This window comes from Uloborus diversus, chromosome 2, assembly GCF_026930045.1.
Source record: "Uloborus diversus isolate 005 chromosome 2, Udiv.v.3.1, whole genome shotgun sequence".
Classification (NCBI taxonomy): domain Eukaryota; kingdom Metazoa; phylum Arthropoda; class Arachnida; order Araneae; family Uloboridae; genus Uloborus; species Uloborus diversus.
In genome coordinates this window covers 217,179,681-217,202,866 of record NC_072732.1, presented here as the reverse complement: position 1 = coordinate 217,202,866, position 23,186 = coordinate 217,179,681, and the positions used below count along the sequence as shown (strand labels likewise).

General features: G+C 33.0%; 1 protein-coding gene across 1 annotated transcript in view; it reads left to right on the top strand.

Annotated features, from left to right (window-relative positions):
* The window catches only part of LOC129216811 (protein DEK-like), a 31,769-nt gene that overhangs the window by 8,000 nt on the left and 583 nt on the right, over positions 1-23,186 (top strand). Inside the window, exons 3-12 of the mRNA XM_054851027.1 lie at positions 6,843-6,986; positions 11,035-11,117; positions 12,203-12,297; positions 14,114-14,247; positions 16,485-16,573; positions 17,774-17,840; positions 18,584-18,661; positions 19,508-19,584; positions 21,111-21,205; positions 22,615-22,748. Of these exons, the coding sequence (XP_054707002.1) occupies positions 6,843-6,986; positions 11,035-11,117; positions 12,203-12,297; positions 14,114-14,247; positions 16,485-16,573; positions 17,774-17,840; positions 18,584-18,661; positions 19,508-19,584; positions 21,111-21,205; positions 22,615-22,748 (996 nt within the window). The remainder of the gene's footprint in view (positions 1-6,842; positions 6,987-11,034; positions 11,118-12,202; positions 12,298-14,113; positions 14,248-16,484; positions 16,574-17,773; positions 17,841-18,583; positions 18,662-19,507; positions 19,585-21,110; positions 21,206-22,614; positions 22,749-23,186) is intronic.

The following is a 23,186-nucleotide window of genomic DNA, read 5'->3' as shown; positions in this document are numbered from 1 at the left end:
TTATTTTATTCTCATTTTACACAAATGCAAATGTGAGGACCAGCAACAGGCTTTGGGCCCAGCTACGCTGGTCCTAGTTGGTTTATTAGCCCCAATGAAGTTCAATAAACCTCTTAAAACTGTCTACTCCCTTGCTCATTATTGCAAAACATTTTCAAATATTTTCCATTCAAGCATGGTTTGACAGGAGCCTCTGAGTTTTAGGAATTCTTTCCATTTTCTGTTTTATGGTAGCATAAAACAGAATTGCTTTGATTTTTTACGGGGGAGGGGGGGGGGAATACTCAATATTAGTTATTCCATAAATCAGAAAAAAAAACGTGCACTTGCATATGAATACATTAATTTCCCAAAACAGGTCAACTCCCTTGACTCCCCTAAATGATAGATGGATCTGTATGGCAGTAAAGAATTTTTTATGGAAAAATTTTCAAAATTTTGATTAAAAATGTAATGGCTATTTTTATACATGTAAAACTTTAAAAAGAGTAGATTTAGTTTGTTGTCGTGGAAAGAAATTGTTAAAAGCCACATTGGCCTCAAAGTCAAGCCATTCATTTATCTGTCCAAAACTTGCTCCAACTAGGGCTCATAAGAATTGGTTTATGTTAAAACATTGGTATGGCAGAAGCAGGTTAGTTAAGAAAAATCGAAATGAGGTAGAAGAATGGGAACTAGAAAATACAGTCGGACCTCCATATATCGAAGTAGCAAATTGCCGGGAAAAATTTCAAATACAAATACAAATGTGACGACCAGCAACAGGCTCTGGGCCCAGCTAGGCTGGTCCTAGTCAATTAATTAGTCCCCAATGAAGATCAATGGCCCTCTTAAAGGTATCCACTCCCTTGCTCATTACCGCCTCTTCCGGTAAGCTATTCCAAGTGCCCACGACCCTGCTAAAGTAGTAGTTTTTCCTGATTTCCAAGTTAGCCTGAGATTTAAATAGCTTAAAACAATGACCCCTTGTCCTGCTTTCCCCGCAAAAATTTAATCCATTTACATCTTTCATTTTGATAAATTTAAATAACTGAATCATGTCCCCTCTGACTCTCCTTTGCTCCAGGCTATACATGTTAAGCCTATTAAGTCTGGTATCATAATCTAAATCGGAGAGTCCCCTTACTAATTTAGTTACCCTTCTTTGAACCCTTTCCAATACAAAAATATCTTTCTTCAGATAAGGCAACCAAAACTGAACAGCATACTCCAAATGAGGTCTTACTAAACTCCTATATAAAGGCAGAAGAACTTTCTTAGATTTGTTTGAAATAGATCTATTGATGAACCCAAGCATTTTGTTGGCTTTGTTACTAGCAATACTGCACTGCTGACTAAACTTGAAGTCCTGATTTATAAAGACACCCAGATCCATAACATTTTCTGCCTGATTTATGACTGAACCCTGTAAACGATATCTCATACGCTTATTTCCATGACCTAAGTGTAGCACTTGACATTTCCCTACATTAACTGCCATACCCCATTTATCTGCCCACTTAGTAATATGATCTAAATCCTCTTGCAGCTGTTTTACTTGTTCTTCATTTTCGACAATCCCCATAACTTTTACATCGTCAGCAAAACAATTCATGCTTCCAGAAATATTTTTATTGATGTCATTCATAAATATAATAAACAAAAGGGGCCCTAAAACTGATCCCTGAGGAACCCCACTTAAAACATCACTCCAATTAGAATGATTTCCTCTTACAACTACTCTTTGCTTCCTACCAGTAAGCCAATTTCTAACCCAAAGTAAAGTTTTTCCTCCTATTCCAATGTCAGCTAACTTGCTGAGAAGAGCAACATGCGGTACCTTGTCAAAAGCTTTTTGAAAATCAATATAAACAACATCCACACTTTTTTTGTTATCTAAAGCTAAGGTAACCTTGTCGTAGAAATGCAATAAATTAGTAGTACAGGATTTACCTTTCCTGAAACCATACTGCAAACTAGTCAACAGACTATTAGTCTCTAAGAACATCATGATCTTAATCTTGATCAAAGTTTCGAAAATCTTACAAATCACCGAAGTCAAACTTACAGGTCTATAATTCCCAGCAATACCTTTAGACCCCTTCTTGAAGAGTGGCGTTATGTTAGCCAGCTTCCAGTCCTCTGGCACCGTCCCCGAGTTATAAGAAGCATTGAAAATATTCAAAATAACATCCACTAATTCCTCTGCACATTCAACTAAAATTTTTGGATAAATATTATCTGGTCCCGGAGCTTTAGTTGCTTTAATCTTTTTCAAATGAAATAAAACCTCCTCCCTGGAAAATACAAAATCCTCAAGCTGTATAATAGCTTGTGTCTTGTTAGTGTCAACTGTTGAGATACAGTTATCGTTAAACACACTGGAAAAAAAGTTATTTAGAACATTTGCAATATCCCTATCGTTTTGGATTAAATTTCCATACTCATCAACCAAAGGCCCAATTTGACTGTTTCGAGCTTTCCCAGAATTAGCGTAAGCAAAAAACCTCTTTGGGTTCCCATCAATGTCATCTGCCAGCCTTTGCTCCAATTCCCTTTTCTGAATCTGTACCAAATACTTAAAATTTCGCCTTGCCTTACCATACTGGAGCCTCTCCGCACTCTGACCAGTTTCTTTAAACTTACGAAAAGTGGCTTGCTTATAATTAAGAGCTTCTTTAGTCTCCCTGGAGAACCACATGGGCCAAATTTTGGTACTACAGTAAAACCTGTAAAGTTGACCACCTTTGTAAGTTGACCACCTGCGTATGTTGATCGCTTTTGTCGGGAACGGAATTGGACCTATCTTATATAATGAAAAAAACCTCTGTAACTTGACCACCTCTCTATCTTGACCACCTGTCTATCTTGACCACTAATGTACAACAAATTTGGTTCGGAATAATGTAAAAAACCCTTTGTAAGTTGACCACTTGGTTTATTTTTTAAAATTTAATCAAGCAAATTATTTTCTTTTATTATTATTATTTTTTATAGCTTTCCAAGAATAATTTTGACGCTTTAGACCAACATTTTACCAACTAAATAAAACAGCAGCACAAAGCTTATGCTGCTCTTTATTCTCCGAATTTGTTTTTCTTTTGTTGTTCTATTTGAGATTGCTTTTTGTACTCTCTGTTAAATGAAAACAGAAAACTGGTGTCAGTAGAAAAAGTACAAAGTCTTTTCTTCCAGTAGCAATATTTTGAGGCAACACTGGAATTGTGCTAAAGAGAAAAGTTACTTATTTCTGGTGCAAGGGATTAAGAGATAGTATATTTTCATTTTCAACTGCCTTTATGAACTAGGAGAGTCCAGCTTGTTACTCTTTGTATAAAAGTTTTACATAAAATGGTTTCAAAAAGAAAGTTAGTTGAACTTGAGATTGATAAAATGTATGAAATATTAAAATTATATAAAAAGGTAGAAAGTCGGAGAAAATTAGCTGACACATACGGAATTTCTAAAACCAGTGTCTAATTTAGTAAAAAACGAGGAAAAAAAGCAAAAATATTTGAATAACATTTTTAATTATTGTTTCAAAGTAATGTTAAACAATAAAGTGAGTTAAACAGAAAGAGTAAGTGCCAATTATTCCAGAAATGAATACATGGTCCATGGTGAAAGAAATGACAAAATATTAAAAAAAATCATTACCACCCTCTATAAGTTGACCACCTGTCTAAGTTGACCACCTAAGTACTGCACCGCAAGTGGTCAACTTACAGAGGTTTCACTGTAACACCTTTTCTCCTAAACGGAACATAGTCCCCAACGGTATTAGCAAGTTTATCCTTAAATTCCGTCCACTGCTGATCTACGTCGCTATTTTCCAAACCTGACGAAAAAACCTCTTTCAAGCTCTGCTTAAGTGCAACAAAATCGGTGTTTCTGAAATTGGGCACAAACCTAAAATTATCATCTTTGCACACTTCAAATTTAACCCGGAACCTAATGCTGTTATGATCACTATCTCCAATATGCTCCCCTACACTCAACCCCTGAACAAAACTACCTATGTCACAAAAAAACTAGATCCAAAATGGCCTCCTCTCGAGTTCCCTGAGTTACAACTTGATCTAAGAAACAGTCACCAATTACTTTTAAAAATTCCTCTTCTTTGCCATTACCAGGATAAAAATTATTCCAATCAATACCCGGAAAATTGAAATCCCCCATTATGATAACGGATCCCTTACTGGACATGTCACTAATAATACGGTACATCTGTTCATCTTGTCCCTGGTTTGAATTAGGTGGCCTATAAATGTTTCCAAAGCGTAGCTTTTTGCCCTTACTGCTCATCAACTCCAGCCAAACCATATCAATATCAGTAGGCTTATCATTTATGACCAATTCATTGCAAATAAAATTGTCTCTAACATAAAATAACACCCCACCACCTCTTTTACCTACTCTATCCTGTCTGAACAAATTATACCCAGCAATATGTAACAACTCTGCATCACATTCGGTAGCCCATGTCTCTGTAATTCCAATAACATCCAACTTCTCATCCATAACTATGCTTTTCAATTCATCCATCTTGTTCCTAATACTGCGAGCATTGGTATAGAAAACTTTAAGCATGCCTAAGTTGCTTTTATTTAACACCCTGAAATTTCCTAAATTACAATTGTTAACATTACTACTCTTGTTAGTCACTTTATTTCCATTTCTAGCAATACCCAAAAAAATTTCATTCTCACGATACCTGATGCTTGAACCATGCCCCCCATTCCAACTTAGTTTTTTGACTCCGAAGCCCTTAAAATAAATCCACTAACCATTTTGACCCCTGTAGAGCTCAGATGCAGGCCATCCCTAGCAATCCAATCCCGTTTACAATGACTCCATACATCAATGAACCTGATACTGCGCTTTTCGCAAATTGACTTCAGTAGCAAGTTCATACACCTCGCAGGTTGATTTAGCCAGCTCCTATGCACTCCATACCTGGGAAGCAAACCAACCACTTGGACATTCGTCGAAAAGCTGCTTGCTTTATCCAACAGGGATTCCCATTCCCTAGAAAACTCCTCATTTTTACTGTGGCCTACATCATTTGTTCCCACCCACAAAGTAACCATGTCCTCCTTATTCAATACTCCCTTCTTTTCAGCAACCATATTAACGTCTTTTACCCGAGCCCCTGGTAAACAACACCTAGCCACCTTACGCTTTACTCTCCCAACTGTGTTACCCACCTCCCTTACCATAGAGTCCCCCAAAATTACACCCTTAGTTTCCCAATCTAACTCCTCATTTGAAACTTCCCCCTGAATCTCTGGAACATTTATACCCTCTACAACTGGCTTACACCCTAATGCTAACTGGGCTTCCAAAACTAGCATCTTAAGTCTTAAGTCTGAGAGTTCAGCACATTTAGTGCAAATATAATCCTCCTCAAAAACAGACTCATTTTCCCCCTTATACAGGCAGAACATATGACATAAATCACAAGAGATCCACCTGTCCCCCTTCCCACTCTTTACCTCTTTCATAATGCATATAACACCCATTTCTACTCAGTGAATATGTTCCAAAAGGCAAAACAGAAAGATAAAAATGCAAAAAAACACAATAAATACTAAAAACAGCAGTAAATAAACAGAGTTGCTACACCCAATAAAGCACACAAGATCAAAAACCAGGAGATCACCACATGTTAGGCTTAGCTCCAAAAAATGCAAAAACACTTCAAGAATACAATAACAGCAAAAATGAGCCCCCAAAACACAATAAAACTAAATTACATGATAAAGTGAAGTATAAAAACCTAAAACTAGACAGTAATAATGAAAAATTATAGTAAAAAAACACTTATCAAATTAGCAGCAATAACACTGCCTGCATCACAGGCGCCCTCTAGTGGCAAGTCGATACATAGAAATTTCGATATATAGAAACGATCTAATTTTATCATAAATAATCACCTAAAACATTAAAATTAAAGCTAATTTTCATGTATGAAACCCAATTTCTAATTTATACGAGCATCGGATTAAAAGGAGGTTAATAATTAAACAATTAACAGAAATTACATTTTTGCTCCTTCATTCATCTTCATTCTTTGGCAATCCATCTTGATCCGCAACATTAGGGGTTTTTCCTTTTGACAATGTAATTGTGAGAAAAATAAAAAATCAATCTACTTAACTTGAATGATTTTTACTGAAACTAAAATAAGACTAGGAATGATAATCAACAGACTAAAGGGATAACTTGAAACTGATTTTACAGTGTTACTTGTAACAACTAAGATTGGAAATAACTTGAGGGAATTTAAGAACCCCGGAATAGAACAACGACCTATCTACACACATCCCTCAACCCCAGATTCCTTATGAGTTTTGTAGCAACCTTTAGTGAACATAGTTTTGTCCCCTAACCTTCATCTTTCATGAGACAAACAGTTTACAATGGAAAAAAATCCACGAATGTCTCGAAATTTTTTTTCGATACAAAGAGATTTTTTTGATATATAGAAACAATTTTTCTATGTAATGAACATAGCAATTTGCTGGGATTTCGATATGTAGAAAATTTCGATATGTGGAAGTTCGATATATGGAGGTTCGACTGTATGTTTTTTAGTCATGCCAAAACAGTAACTATTACAAAAAATATGACTAGAAACAGTTCCACTTTGGGTTTCACCCCTAAACAGGTGACATCAGGGGGGACTGCCCCCCCCCCCCAGTGACGTCACTGGTATCATGCATATCAACCTATTTAATATTGACCTGTCATTCCATTTTTTAAATCCAACTTTTTGTCTCTTCACTTAGCCTTTGAAAGCCCAAATTGACTACGATGGTTATTTGAGAACGATTGCCATTCACATTTGTATTCTTTTCTAGGCACATTCAATGAGACTACCGAGGTGACTGGCAAGAGACAAAAGAAAGCACCTCAGCGGTTCGAGTTGGTGCCCGTCGACAAACGCAAGTCAGTGGTGGAGAACTGCCAGGGACGTGGAACTCAACTCGGAAACATCAATTGGAGTGCGTGGCATTTTTTATATTTAGTTACTCCAGTTAAGGGGGTATTCTAGTCTAGAAATTCAAAAAGATCGAATTTTTTTCCTTCATATTCTCAGAGTTTAGACCTTTAAGAATAAGTTTCTAAGAGGATTTATGGAAGTTCAAATTATTTTTGGAGTTACAGTTAATTTTGTTGAAATACACTCTTTTGCTGAAAGGAGCCTGCGAACTTTAAAAGCGTTTTTCTGGAAACTAGTTTTTTCAATACCATTGACAAGATATTTCAAGTTCTAATACACCAATTTACTTGAAATTTGGTACCGACTTTGTTAGTACTATCAAAATTGTCCCCACGTAGGGTTTTTTGAATATTTTGATTTTTATTATTTTTAAAAAATTACCAAAGTTCAAAACAGGAGCCAAAGAATGATTTTTTTTTTCAAAAAGATGCCATTTTGTGAAAAAAAAAAATCAAATCGGCTACGTCCAGACAATTCTACACAGGGTTCGTACGAGTCATGGAAATCCTGGAAAGTCATGGAAAAAAGTTAAGCGAATTTCAGACCTGGAAAAGTCATGGAAAATTGAAATTTTTATTGAAAGTCATGGAAATTTATTTCAAGTCATGGAAAAATGTCTTGGACAAAGAGAAAGTAACGGTAATTTAAAAAGCATTAAAGAAATCTTGAATGATTTAACACTATATATAGTGCATAAAAGCTATTAAAAGTGAAAAATTGAACGATCCCAAAATCATGTCTGAATTTTGAAATCTCATTGCATCCACTTCTGTCGCAGCAGCTTGCCTTTTTTTGCGATGTGATTTTTCTGCTTGGACATCACTGAGAGATTTTGAATAAACTGTTATTTTCAACACTTCTTATGTTTCATATTCTGTAGTAGCGAACTTGCACGTTCTTGGTTTTGCCACGCCCACTCATTAAAGGCAATTCAATTGCATCCAAATTTCAATTCCATCACTCGTAAGAACTTTATTATTAAATTTATCAGAGTTTATCTTAATTTATTGAAGATTTTAAAAAATAAAGATCTTTAGTCAGACGATAGAATACAGAAAAAGAGGAATTCTAATACTCTAAAAGAGTAGTGCCCAACATACGGCCCGCAAAACTAATCCATGCGACCCACTGCTACGCTCAATGTCAGGAATTTAACATGTTCTGGAATTTCTGAATCTATTAATTTATATACACTAGAAAATGTGCAAATAAGTAAACAAAACAAGTATACTTTTAAATCAGAAGATTGAAAAAACCATTCAGTAATGAATCAAAAAAGATCTGGTTTAGAAACTTAAAAGAACTAAACAATGTGGCTTTACTTGAAAGAACCAAAATACTGTCAAGTTACGTGGATGATTAAATGCTCTGTTGACACTAAAAGGTAACTTTTGAAGCAAATTTATTGAAACTTCTGAAAAAATTTATTGATGACTCACTCATTCAACCTTTGTCCCATTCAATATCATTCTGCCTGTTCATTAAAAAAAAAGTTAGATATTTAAGCATCATATTTTTTTCACTGCATTTTCACGTTACTTAAATTTACATAATGAAGACAAATAAGAATAGTAAAGTAAGAAAAAAATAACGTCAAAAAAGCACAAATTGCAAGTAACAGCATCTTTTGTCGGATGTCTTTTCATCCATAAACTCATTATTTTTTGCATTGAAAAAGGCGTTCCCTGTAACGCCGAAACACTTGTCTGCTGTTATTGGCAATTTGTGCTTTTTTGACGTTGTTTTTTCTTACTTTACTGTTCAGCACAAAAGTATTTATTTGTCTTACAAATAAGAATAGTTTAGTTTTTTAAGTGTACACTTGTATTTTTTCCATTACGAGCAAGTGCTTCAATGAGGCTGTAGTATTCATATAGACGTTTTGTTAATGCTCATTTCCAAAAACTAGTAAGTTTGAGATTAAATAGTGCTATTTTCTTTATGTAACAGGGTCATGAAAATTTTCATTGGAGTCATGAAAAAGTCTTGGAAAAGTCATGGAATTTTGTCATTCAAATAGAGTATGAACCCTGTCTACATCCTTGTTTAATAAGAATTAACCTTGACTTTATGTTTCAGATCACCTGGAGGATTGGAATCACGTCAACCAGGAGACCCCCCCTTTTTTTAGAGTCCCCACTTTGCCAGCCGCCTCCAAATGCAATTTTGAATTTTTTTTTCAACTATTATGCATTTTAATGCTTTTAAAGTATTAATAAAAGACTGATAAAAATGGATAGTGAAACTAGCTAGTTTTTTTTCTACTATGCCTGTAAAATCACCTTAAAAATAAGCCTCTTGACTAGAATAACCCCTTAAAAGTTTTGTAGGAGTTACACTCAGTTTTAACATAGCCAGGATTTCCTTTCGGAGGGGGTCCATTGAAGTTTACATGTATTCATCCTCACGTTTTCTTATGTATACGAAGTCGGGAAGTCTGTCGGGTTACTAACTGGACACTGCTCTCTTAATAGGCATCTTAATCTGATGGGTATTACCGACAATCCTTCGTGTAGAGGATGTCATATGGCTGATGAAAGCTCAATTCATGTGCTATGTGAATGGCTTCTACTCTGCGCAAAGATTTGAGCACTAGGGATACCACTATGTAGATCCCTGGGAACTGCCTAGAATTTCGGTTAGGCAACTGCTGAAATTTATTTTTGTTACTGGCTCCTTTAGTAGTGTTAGCGGGGACAGCACAATAGACCTGAGGTCTCAGTGCTCGCGCTCGTTTCAAGCGCTCCCCTTTTCACTTCATACTTCATTCATTTGTATACAAACAGGAAAATTAAGTGATGAAAGATGGACATTTTTATTTTTGAATTTTCTTACTCATTTTGGGGAAGTTAAAGGTCTCATGGCATAAAAGTACAATCGAAACTCAGATGGCTACTAGTAGCTCGCAATCAACGGTTTGGAACTTCTGCATTAGAATATGCTTATTTCATTATAAAAAACGTTTTCTTAAAATGTACTTCTAAGAATAGCTGAAGGAGGTGATAACATCCACAGTATAATTGCATCAGTGGCATAATGGGCTACTGTGTTTTTTTATGCTGATTTTTGTCAACAGTCACCTACAGGGGTATAGTGAGAGTTTAGGGAGTGCAGATTAAACCTTTACCTTACCTTTAGTTTTTACTCATATTGTCATTCCTATAGTATATTAGTATATTATTATAGTATATTAGCTACTATACATTTAAGGACATATGATAGAGAAAGCATCCCTTTTATATGGAAATTCCTGCTTGTTATAACTAAGCTCCATGAGAAAAAAATTTGTTTGATTCTATATGTGCAGTCAAACCCCGATTTAACAAAATCCTATTTAACAAATTTCGCGATTTAGTGAATTTTTCTTTTCCCCCCGACCAAAATGAAGGCAAAAACCCTTATTTACTGAATAATAAACCCCCAAATTAACAAATTATTCTAACAGCCAAAAAAAAAAAATTTTTTTTATTGTTTTTCAAATGATATAGGAATCAGCAATATTTGATGGGCGAGGAGGCAACCAAAGAATAGCGATTCTGTTGCAGAAAGCGATAATAAAACTCATTAAAGCTGTTCCTTTTTCCAACACTTTACATGGAATGGAAACTAAAAACATATGAAAAGCAGGCTGTAAAGGACACAGTATTTTTTTCTCTTTATAAAGTCGAAAGAGAACTATTTCGAGTCAAGTATCAAGGAAATTGTCAAAATATATTACTCAGCACAGTAAAATTTCAACTTAACTAATGTGTAATTAGTCGTGGAATGCTGAATAAAAAATACACATTCTAATTATGGGTATTTTTGTGCAGTTGCTAATTAGGGCTTCCAATAAGGTAAGTGAAAAAAAAAAAAAAAAAATGCTCCCTTTTATTACGAATAACCTCGATTTAAGGTAGAAAAGTCTTGATCCCGATGAATTTGTTAAATTGAGATCCAACTCTATAATAAATAGATGTTGATGTTGTGTATTGGCTCATGCATGCGAAGCTTAATTTAAGTTTATGTTCGTGTTGTTTGTTTCTAATCTGTATTCCTTTTTATTGTAGTTGCCCACCAGCTACGTGCAGCCTCTCTCTACACCCTGCGTTTGCTGCACAGAATCATCTACCGGAAACAGGGGATGTTTGCGGTGAGTGTAAGAGAAAGTGTTATCGTTTTAGAGGTGGAAAGGGATTCCATTTTTTACAAAATGTAACTTTTGTTCAAGGACTTGGAGATATTTTCGCTATCTTAATTCATGGCTTATTGCTTAGTTTGAAGTCTTTATTTCACTGTAAAATTTCATTACAGTATGTATATGATTTTATTATGTATGAAATTATTCAATTATTTTGGAGCCAATCTCAACTTTTCTTTGCTGTTGTGGCTCCTGTAGGTATGCTACAATTACTTTTTTCTTGTGAGAAGAAAGTTTGGCCATCCACATTTGTTAATCAATCAATGGCTTATAAAAAATTATGGCATATGTTTGTACATAAATATGTGTGTTTAATTTAAAAGTTTGAAGGTTGATGCTATCCATAACAGCTCAAAAATTAGATTGTTACGTACTTGAAATATGCTCTCTCATCTGTCGCATCTTTAATAAGACTTCATACTCCAGGGTCCTCCATACCTACCACTATTTGTGGTTTAACTAGTTGGATGGGACCCTGAAGACAGTTTTGATTCAGACCAGAAGCAGAGCAATCCTCGGTCCAGCACCTCCAGAAGTATTGATTCACTTGGAGCACTTGGTGACCACGACCTCTGTAACGTGCCCTAGTCGCCATTAACAAACATGGAGGATTTTTGACAGACTGGGATCGAGCCACTATGGCCCCCTCTTTAATAAAATTGATTAGTGATCTCTTTACTCGTGTAAATGAGTAACAGCCATCAAGCTTCAGCTCGTCGCACGTCCCAGATAACTACAAAAAATGGTAAACTTACCAATTTATGGCAGTGAACTGTGCATTCTTTAAAATAGCCAAGAAGGGTAAACTGAGCAGTCTATATTTATCTCCACTCTTTTGTTTAATATTGTTTGTCCTCGTAATGTAATTTCATGTGAACCTTTCTAATGCTGGAGTGCCCAAATCAAGTTATGATTGCTTTTTCTTGTTTTCCCAATCATTAAAGTTTGTTATGCTTCTCTTAAACTCTTTCTTAAAAAAATTATTTCTGTTCCATTATATGATCATGTCTTGATCCTCACATTCTTCTCTTTCACAGGAGAAACAAATCCGAAAGAGTGTGATGAAGTTCAGTGGGTTCCCCTTCGAAGCGTCACATCCAGAAGTCAAGAGGCGGAGAGAGCAGCTCGAAAAGTGAGTTTCTGTCAAAAATGCTTTTGAAAATCATTCTTCAGTGTATACCTAGGGGGTGGGGAGGGCGGGGAGTGATCCTTACCTGGGGGTGTAACAGCAAGAGGGACAGCAAAATACTATTTCGCTTTAAAACAATAAATGTTGAAGTAGAACAATTAATACAATATATTTATCGAAAAATGTTAAATTATCCCATATAAAAATGCTCAATTCTTTTGTTTTCCCATGTTTATAGTGTACTACTAGGTCATCTGTTACATCTGATTTTAGTAATGAATATGCATTTGATCTTATATTGGCTTTATATCACATTATTTTGGTTTACCGTTTTTTGGTAAAGTAATGCAGACAAACCTCATTATTGTGAAATTGCTTAATGTTTAGTATCCCTTTAAATCAAATACTTGTTTGGTCCCATGAACTTAATAATTTATCAGATAAGAAGTAATCCGGTTGACATGAAACAATTATCTTGATCCGAGGCATTTGTTGTTATCAAGGTTTGACTGTACTTAAAAATATAACCTTTTTGTAATTTTTAAATGTAACAAGTTCAACTTTTAAATAATTTATAAATGTAAATTAATTAATAGCTGAAGTTTTTAAATTATTTAAAAAGAGGTTTAAATAAAAAAAGCACTTTTAAGAATACAGTTAAACTCAGGTTAATACAAAATGAAAAATAAAGCCATAAATTTGATCACATAGGCTGTTATTTGTTAGAACTATTCATAGTAAGTGGTATTGTGAAAAAATATAGAAATGCCTACTTATATTTAAAAAGGAAAAGATTATATATCCCTGCTAATACACACACTGTACTCTATTAGTATATTTAGAAAACTTTACTCTACAAATAAAAAGCTTCTGAAAGTATCAGTCTGCATGTACATGAAAAATAAAAATTTTCTGGCACAACAAAAAGTATAGCCTTGTCAACAAGATTAATAATTAAAAATTAAAATTAATAGTTTTTTTTTTCAAAGAAAATACAAAGGGTGGATTGACTTTTCGATCACCTTATATTATGCTTGTGGCTTGCACTAAAATTAAGCAGCAAGCACAACTTAACGAACAAAATGTTTAAGCAGTGATTTCATATTAACCATAGTCATAAAAAAGTTCATTTTTTAAAAACAAATCATGACTTTTTACAAAAATAATCCTGATTTCACTAATGTCAGTACTAATGTCCCCCTCCCCCTTCCTACAAAAGTATGCAAAGTATACTGTACATTGAAGTACCAATGTGCTTGGAATCAGGGCCCTAGAGCTCAGATTATGTGCACTAAAAAACAAAAAAATCATTAAAATATGCATGCAGATATGTACTAAAAATACTTAATGTGCATTAAAAATTAAGAAATATGCTTTAAATATTTATTCATCAAACTAGGATCTATTTAATTCAATTCAAAGTTTTAAAGGGTCAATGAATTTATCCACAGACTTTTTAAATTCAGGTTTGAGGAATGTGCTTTAGCGTTTCTGCCACTGCTGCTTGATTGGCTGGAACATCATTGTACAAAGTTCTATTTGTTGCAGATTTGTGACCTTGACTACTCTCTGTACTCACCGAATCTATCACCGTGTGACTATTTTCCGTTCGAGTTTAAGAAGTTGATGGATTCATTAGTTGACCGTTCAAAACTTTGTATTGAGTTAAATGAATCCTATTTTGAATGAATATTAGCTTTAAGGAATGACTTTGTTTTATTCTATCTCTTAATATTCACTTATTTTTAGATCACACTGTGTATGCTCGCATGCATTTGCAAAGTGTCCGGGCTCTAGACATAACTCGTTACATTTTCAGGTGCAACATGAATTCTCTTCAGCAGTTGAGACAAGTCCTTGGTCTGCGAGGAGGCACCAAAAATGAAATGGTGGACAACATCATGGAATTTCTCGTGCGACCCTCCCAGCACATTGTGGAGGAGTACATCACAGGTGAGTGCTGATCTTTGTCTTTTTGATAAACACTTATTTTCTTTACTAATAATAAAGCTGAAAGTCTGGATCTCTGCCTGGATGTCTATTACGCGCATAGTGCCTAGACCGTTCGACAAATTTTCATGAAATTTGGCACAAAATTAATTTGTATCATGAAGATGTGCACCTTGAAGCGAATTTTTCGAAAATTCAATTTTTTTCTTATTCTATTCCAATTTTACGAACATTTTACCCGGAAAATCATCATAACATAGACGAGCAAGTTACCATAACATGGACGAGCAAATTTACATAGCATATTGGAGAGAAATTCATCATCCATTATTTATATAAAGATATAGGCGAACCAAATGATCTTTTAATTTTCTACTACGTGCAAAGACCTACAAGAACTGCTAGTGTGAAATAAAAGATAGAAAACTGATTGGGAACAAAGTGTGGCATTGGGCCTTCTAGAGTTTCTTTTTTGTGAAATCAAATATATTGAAAGATTAAAAATTACAATTACGCAAGTTAACATTGGAAATGATAAATATGTTTTGACAAATTAAAGTTTTTACAATCGAGAATTGCAGCCAGACAATTAAGGGTCCATAACCAGGCCTGTCATTTTGATGTTTTCCAAGGGGGGTCAAATGGTGTTGTACACTCGATAAAAATTATAGCAAAAAACAACCAAAACCACGCTCACTTATATGTAAATACAGTGACCCCCAAAAGCGTTCGTACACCTTGAAAATTTGCAGTAAAACCAAAATAACGCAAAACGGAATTCGAATATGAAGTCCAATTTTTTTTTACACTATTCTTATGGCATTTTGAATAAAACTCAGTAGTTTTTTTTTCAAAATATCGCCAAATTTTATTTTTGAAATTTATTAAAAAACGATGAGACAGAGAAAAATACACCACAAAAGTCATCGTACACTGAAATATTTTCAAATAATTTCATGATTAAAATTATCATTTTATTATTTTTGCATCATAATGACACTGTAAAGTCATTTGCCTTTAATTTTTTGTTTATTTATTCCCTAATATTCTGCTTATTATTTTAAAATGGCAGGTATGCGTAGAAAACAACAAACAAGATTCAAAATTTGATTTTTTTCCCTCACAGTAGCCATAAATTGGTTTGAAATGTTTCTAAATTAGTTAATTTATACCATTCTATAGTGAAGTGCTTGATAAAATGCTTTCAAGACAAGAATCAGATCGAAAACAAGGTAAGAAAAGGTCAACTGGCAAAGTTAACAAAGCGTGTTCAGAGATTTACAGTAAAAAAAAATTATGAAAAATACACATTTGAGCGCTGAAAAAGTTTCTGCAGAATTGAATGAAACATTTTATGTTTAATTTCCACCTAAAATTGTTCGCCAAGTTCTCTGATTAGCTGGATTAAAGGGGACCTCTTACCGCAGAAATTTTCTTGTTCGTGCGAAAAACAGTAAACTTATGCTTTCCGTCGTAAAATCAATGATAAATAAGCTCAAAATGTTTTGGAACAACGTCTTACTTATAGATGAAAATAAATTTAAGATTTTTGATTAAATTGCTGTATAATTGTGAATAGAAGAAAAAAATAGGAACTTAATCTTAAGAACTTAGTTGGATCAGTTTAATCAGGACGGTGAAGGTGTTGTGTGAGGGTGCATATCAGCATTAGGACTTGGTAGTTTGGAATATTTTGATGAAATAATGAATCATACTGTTCTTTTAATTATTTTAAAAACCAATTTTAAAATCTTAGCCAAAAATTTGGTTATCGGAAACAATTTTATTTTTTATCAAGAAAGCGATAAGAAGCACACGGTGTTCAGCGTTTGCGTGTAGGTCCTCGAAAATTGTCCTAAAGTTTAGAAAATACTCAATCCATCTCCAGATTTGAACTTAATGTAACATATTTAGAACTGTTAAGTTGCTGGATCCAGCTCAGCCTTGTCACAATAAAGCTTTTTCATGCATGTTAAACATTACCAAAACATATTATTAAATTATCATACCGTGGTGAGAAGTTTTCATTGTCGTCTCGCGTGTTTCATTGTTGAAACACGCGGGTTACTTTATCATCGACTATTATTTATATGATTATATAGAAATACAAAGAATTGATTCTTTTGGTGTTTTTACTTCATTATTAATTAAATATTAAAGATTAATAATTGCTGCCAGAGGAAAAAAAATGTTTTTCAAAGAAAATTCTCTGTGAATATATGATGACTTTTTCTCCACAGAGGTTATGAATGCCAAAATGCAGCAGGCTAAGTTTCAGCAGCAGCAACAACAACAACAACAACAACAACAGCAAGTGATAACATCCCAGGTAAATAAATGCCTTTCCCTCACAGCATTGAGAGAGGAAGGAAATACTTTTGTCCGTATAAATTGCTTTGCTGTGATTTTACTTCTCCCACTGTTATTGCATTAACCTTTAGTTGAAAATCTGTTTCTCACTACTTTTTTTTTATAAACACTAAAAGTTTTTAATATTCAATATCAAATTGCTCCCAAACCGAGTTTATTAATTTAAATCATCTTGATTTAAATCATGATTGAAATGAATTGATTTTATTTTTATAAATTAATTTTGCATTTTTAGAATGTTTTGCTCTAAATTTAACTACACTTCATTATTCTATCTTAACTTCAACTTTCAAAACTACATAGATCCCTCTTTCTGTGTGTGTAGCAGATTTTTTACTCTTGCATATGCGTTTACTCCAAAGTTACAGTTATTCGTATATTACATTTGTTCCGGTTTTTGTTTATTTACATACAAATTTGCAGTTTTTCTTATACACTGTGACTGATCTCTTGTAATTGTTCAACATATTATTTTACACTAAAAAAGTACATGATGATGGAAACCTTATCATAGCATAAAACAAAATCGTATCTTATCTAAGCGTTATAACGCATAAATAATTTTTTAAAAATGTAATGAATAGTTAGAGAACTTATCTTAATTTAAAAAGTAAACTGAATGGATCAGTATCTGTCACCATGTAGTTCTAATTGAAAGAGCCACACATTCAATTTGTTCAAATTTTATTTGTTCAAAAAAAAAAGAGAAAGAAAAGAAAAAAGGTAAAATAAATTTAATAAACAAATAAGTAAGACAAATAGGAAAGAAATGAAATTAATAAACAAATAATTAAAGCCAAAAGCTGGGAGTTTTGCATGTAGAAAAAGTTGAAAATAAAAATATTTTTTTCTTTTCAGATTTTTTTTAATTTTTAATTTTACATTTATTGCATCAAACAAGAAACATAAAGATATTAAAACATCAGTCATAGCTATTCTGATGCATGATAAAATCAGCTCTGAAGAATAAAAGAAAATGAATAGTAAATTTTACGATGCTTTGACGTATGGAAAGGTCACTGACAATTTTGCATACAAAGTAAGACTTACAAGAACAGCCATCACACACTATAAGGAATATTTGACTTTTTTTGATAAAATTGTTGTTACTTTTATAAAGTTGTATTAATTTTGAAACCTATATACTTTGAATCTGTAGCATTCTGTGCAAGACAAGGAAATGAAGGATATGATTGGACCCCCTATTCAGTTAGATCCTGATCTTGGTGAGTATTTCATTTTAAAAAATATATTAAATGATATTTCAAATCATGTGCTGCATTCATAAAATTAAAATATGTGTATTAATTTGTGCATAAAATTAAAATCTTTGATGTTCACAATCATATGCACTGGCTACTAATTTCTCTAACGTTTGAGATAGGAGTATAATTCCAAAGTGTCAGGAATTATAATTTAAGTTGTTTGAATCAACAAATGTATTTCGATAAAAGTTACAAAATCTGAATTTGTATACATTCAGTTCCTTAGTCCTATAGTATTTATATTTAGTAAAAAAAAAGTTTGTCTGTTTTATGACAAAAAATGATTGTATAAAACAGATTCAAAACAAATAATAGCTAACTGGTAAAAACTTATCTTCTAGCAAATTAAGTTTTAAATGGTATTCTTTTACTGGGTAAACTTGTAATTTTCTGATGTTTATAGTCTTATTTAGCCATAGAAGTCGGAATTTTTCAACCTTTTACTTATAAATGTTTGAACGCTGAGACTATGTTACTAAATGTGACTGAGAAAACCAAAAGACTATAAAATTATAAATTTCACAGTCTTTTGGTTTTCTCACATTTTTCTTCAGCATTATATTTAATGTTTTAAACAGCCAATATATACAGGGTGCGGCAGGGAAACTTGCTGATTTGAAAAGTCAATAAAAGAAAAAATACTTCATATATTAATTATTTCTTTTTATAAGATATGACCATTATTCCTTATTTTTTATGACTAGATCTGAGTCCCTCATCATGGACAAAACCTGTTTACTTCAAGGAAGGAAATGGCGTGAAATTCAAGTTCATCCGAGCTGGTGAGTTACTCTGTTGCCTTAATTTGTTTTGGGTAATGTAATGTGTGAAAGGTGTGACTGCTGAATCCCTTAATTTAACACTCTAAACTCCCAATCAATCAATTTTGCCGAGTTCCTATTCTTATTTCTGATGCTACTTAGAAAACTTCCGTTTGGAATCTTCGGTAAGACTCATGGGCGCCCATATAGGGGGACAAGTGGGGACTTGAGCCCCTCCCCCCCCTATTGGAAATCAGTATGTTTTTGCTTTCAATACTTTTTCTTTGCAAATATGTAAAACATTTCTTCTCCAGCCATTAATGAATAAGTTTTTGAAAATATCAAATTTAATAACTCTAATCTGTCCTGAAGTCGGTGTCCATGGGGAAACTATCCTGCTAAACCATAGGGAAAATATCTGAGCCCCCCCCCCCCCCGTTACAATTTTGCATATGGACACCCATGGTAATACTGGATGCCCTGTTGTTGATGTTGCATAGTCCATATACGTATATTGTCTGTATAAAGTGTGTTTCTTCAAGTAGAAAAAAGAGGAAAATTAATGCATTGAAAATAACCGAAAAAAACAACATAGCAAAAGTATTTAAGGTGAAATTAAGCATTCATTTTTATCATCTTTCAGCATGATTTTTTTTTGGATTCTTAATTTGTTACTCACTGGAAGTTCTGACTTTTTGTAAGCCCCCCCCCCCCTACTGATAACATACATTGCCTACCATAAGGTTGCAAACAAAAAATAATTTGCTGTATGTGAAGTTTGAGCCAAAGTATGCAAATAATTATTTTGTAGCAGCTTTTTCCTTTTACGTGAAAATATCTGAATTCTTGTGTCTTTTCTTTTGATAGTGTGTGCTAATATGCAGAGGGTTTCGGATGCATTCATAGAATTACTGCATCGCTTGTTGTTCCTGAATGTTGATGAGGTTAGTTTCCTTTACTTTGCTAGATCTTTTTGAGTATTCCTTCTAAAGATGTAACTACTTGTTTTGAAGACATTGATGGCATGCTGACAGAAATGGGGAAAGTTGGAAACATTCTCGAAAAAATTTACAAAAGATGAAAAACTCCTGAATACTTATTCGTTTTACTTAACTGAAAATGAAATTTTTATTACAACTTATTGTGTTTTATTATCTGTGCATTAAATAAAATCAGTTTACTTAAGTCTTTTTTCTGTGTGTTTGGTTTTATTTTATTTTACTTTATAATTTGTTTATTTAATCATTTTTTGTGCATGTGCTTTCTAAACATTTTTCTTCTATGTATAGGATGTAATTTTTAAAAAAGTTGGCAAATGAAACAATATCCAATCAATAATTAAACATTACAAATGAAATAAAAATTGAAAATACAGCAATTGTAACTTTTTTGGACTTTTTTAAATTTATTAATTAGGCATATAATCTGTCAGTGTTGAAAAATTAAAATTCAGAAACCATTGAAAGTTTTAGAACCATTTCACATTCGTAGAAACATTTAATGTATGTTGCGTTACGGCATATATACCTCAGAGCTAGATTAGTATAAGTCCAAATATTGCAGTTTCCTGTTCATTAGTGCATTACATGTAGAATCCTTTTTCATCCAGCCACATGAACGTAATTCTAAAAAAAAATCTTTTGTACTTTTTTACCAGTGTTAAAAAATCAAAAGCACCATCCTGCGTCAGGCAAACATTTTCCCTCTCTCTTGTAAAGTAGCGATTATGTGGCTTACGTTAGTCTGGCTTTGAGGTACAGCTATGTTATACTTTCAAAGAAAATTTTGACATTGGGGGTTTTTTTCCTTTTGTTTTTGCTGATTTTTAAAAATATGTTAGTTGGTGATTTTTCAAATGATAGGAATTTTTATCTCTTGTTTTTTAGAAAAATTTATATGTGCACAAAGTGCTGCATTAGATACTATTTTCTGTGACTGCAAATTAATTAAGACATTTGCTTAATTGAGTATCACTAAAAATGTGATCAGGCTTCCTTTAAATATGCTTTTATACTTCATCTTATTAGCTCTATGAAAGCATATATCTCTTAAAAGTCTGATTACATTTTGAGTGATACTAAACCAGGCAAATGTCTTTATTGTACTTTATTAGCTCTGTTGGGCAAATATGACATTTGTTAGATGTGTGACTAGCAGGCCTTTCATGTAGGTGTCAGGAGGCTGTGGTTTTGATAAATTCGTGTTTTTTCTTTATATGTGGGCATAGTTTCTGTTATTTTTCAATATTGTATGAAATGAGTATGTACATGTACCCATTAACGGCCCCTGGAAATATGTGAAAGCACAGATTTAGTGACAAGTTTTCTGCTACTTTTTTTTAATAGTAGAAACTAGTTTTTGCCATGCTGATTTTTTAACCAGTTAAGGCCTAGGAGTTTAACGACTTTGACAGAAATGTACCAAACCTGTTTAGAGCAAATACTTAGCTTAAACACTTTTCTTTTTTCAGTTGCAGCTCATGCGTCGCAATATCTTGGAGTTCTGTGGTCTGGACTGTGAGCCTGGGACTCCAAACTATGTCTATAGAATGAGAATCTTATCTGTGTGAGTGATTAGCTTTTTCTTTAAAGTTTTTTTTTGTCCAAAATAAATTTTTATTACTTCTTTTCTTTAATATTGCCACACTATTGCAAATATCCTTAAAACTGTTGATTTAGTGCTGTTTTTTTTTTTGATACATCATTTTTAAACAAATTTCCTCGGATTATGCCACATTTTTCATGAAAATCCGTGAAGCTATCCCAAGTTCATTTACAGTACCATTTGTTTTCTACTTAAAAGAGGAAATACTTTATTTGTTAAGTTTTCTTGGAAAGAAGAATAATGTCAAATGATTTATAAGAATAAAATAAAGTAAATAAATATCCAATGAGGGTTTGTTAAATTTTATGAACTTCATACTTTTTATGTCTATCTGATTATCATGACAGAGTCAGGAAAGAGAAATTTCAAACTTCTCTCTGAGCAATTATGAAATTTCATGAAAATTGAAATATATTTAAAATATGAAAGTTGTTAATCAAGAAATTAATTTATGGTCTTATTCTACTTTTTGTTGGATGTTAATGAATTTCCGATTACCAACTACTGGCTTAAAAAAAAAAAATAATAATTCTTGTAATACAAAAATTTCTGAAGATGTAAACAGTGACTGCCTATATTAGAAGGTGATTGCTAAGGACCTTTAACCTTCAAAATTTTCGACTTTCTAGAAAAAGATATATGTTATGCATAATTTAATTCTGAACAACTTGATACCTTATTTATTACCATAAGCAAAAACTTTTAAAGTTATCGTAAAAATACGTAAACTTTCCACATAGAGATTTATGTTATCCGCAGCTGTTTAAGTCTCTTTTTCTCAGGTGCCGGTTTCTTGATTTGTGTACATGTTATCTCAGAACGTTTCATATATATTTCCATAAAACTTTTCCTGCATGTTTGTCTGGTTTATTCTTATGATCTGAACCTAAATTTTAACTAAAAATGAAAGTTATTATTAAAAGAAAAAATATTTTTTCGCCCACATTTTTAGAAAATTTTGATATTAACCTATACAATTTCAAAAAAACAAGTAAAAAATTAAAAAAAAATAATAAATTTATATTCAGATCATGAAAAAAAAACAGACAAACATGCATTAAAAAGTTTGCGGAAATATGTAGGAAACTTTCTGAGATATCACGCACGCAAAACGAGAAACCGACGAAACCGGCACCTGAGAAAAAGAGGCTTAAACAGCTGCTGTTAACATAAATCTCTGTGAGGAAAGGTTACCCATTTGTAGGATAACTTTAAAAGTTTTTTGCATATGGTAATGAATAGAGATCAAACAGTTCAGAATTAAATTCTGCATAACATATATTTTTTTCCAGAAAGTCGAAAATTTTGAAGGTTAAAAGACCTCTTAACGTTTTTGACAAAAATGACTTAGATTTCTGTTTTATTTTCAGCCTTCCCATGGAGCAGCTGAAATTAATCTGCCAGGTTCTGTGCTTACCCACCTGGCACCGCTCCCGCCATTTCCTTACTGAGGCCATCATGGATTTCCTTGCAGTACCCAGGATATCTGCCATGAAAAAGAGAGGTGAGATTATTTTCCAACTTCTTCTCAAATCATTCCATTAACTCTTTTGTATCCTCTGAATTCTTTTCCATCTTTAGAAAATTTCACTTGAGTCCACTACCTCCCTTGAGTTTTGTAATGAAAACACTTATATTTTAAGTATGCAGCAGAACTTGAGTTAAATACGACAAATAATATTTAAAGACACTTAATTCTCATTCTGTAACCGAAATTTCTCGCAGTGGGCTGGACCTCCAATTTGGTTATGTGTTTGTGGAATTTGTAAGAATCTTTGACATAGTTTTAAGAATCCTGGGAAATACTTCTTTCTGTGGAAATTTTAGAGAACTTTCTGTTTGTCAATACTTTTACCAAATCAGAATTTCTTTTGCCAAATTTAGTTATTTTTTTGCATCTGGCCTGGTTAATGCAAGCCCTGATAATGTTCAGCAATGTTAT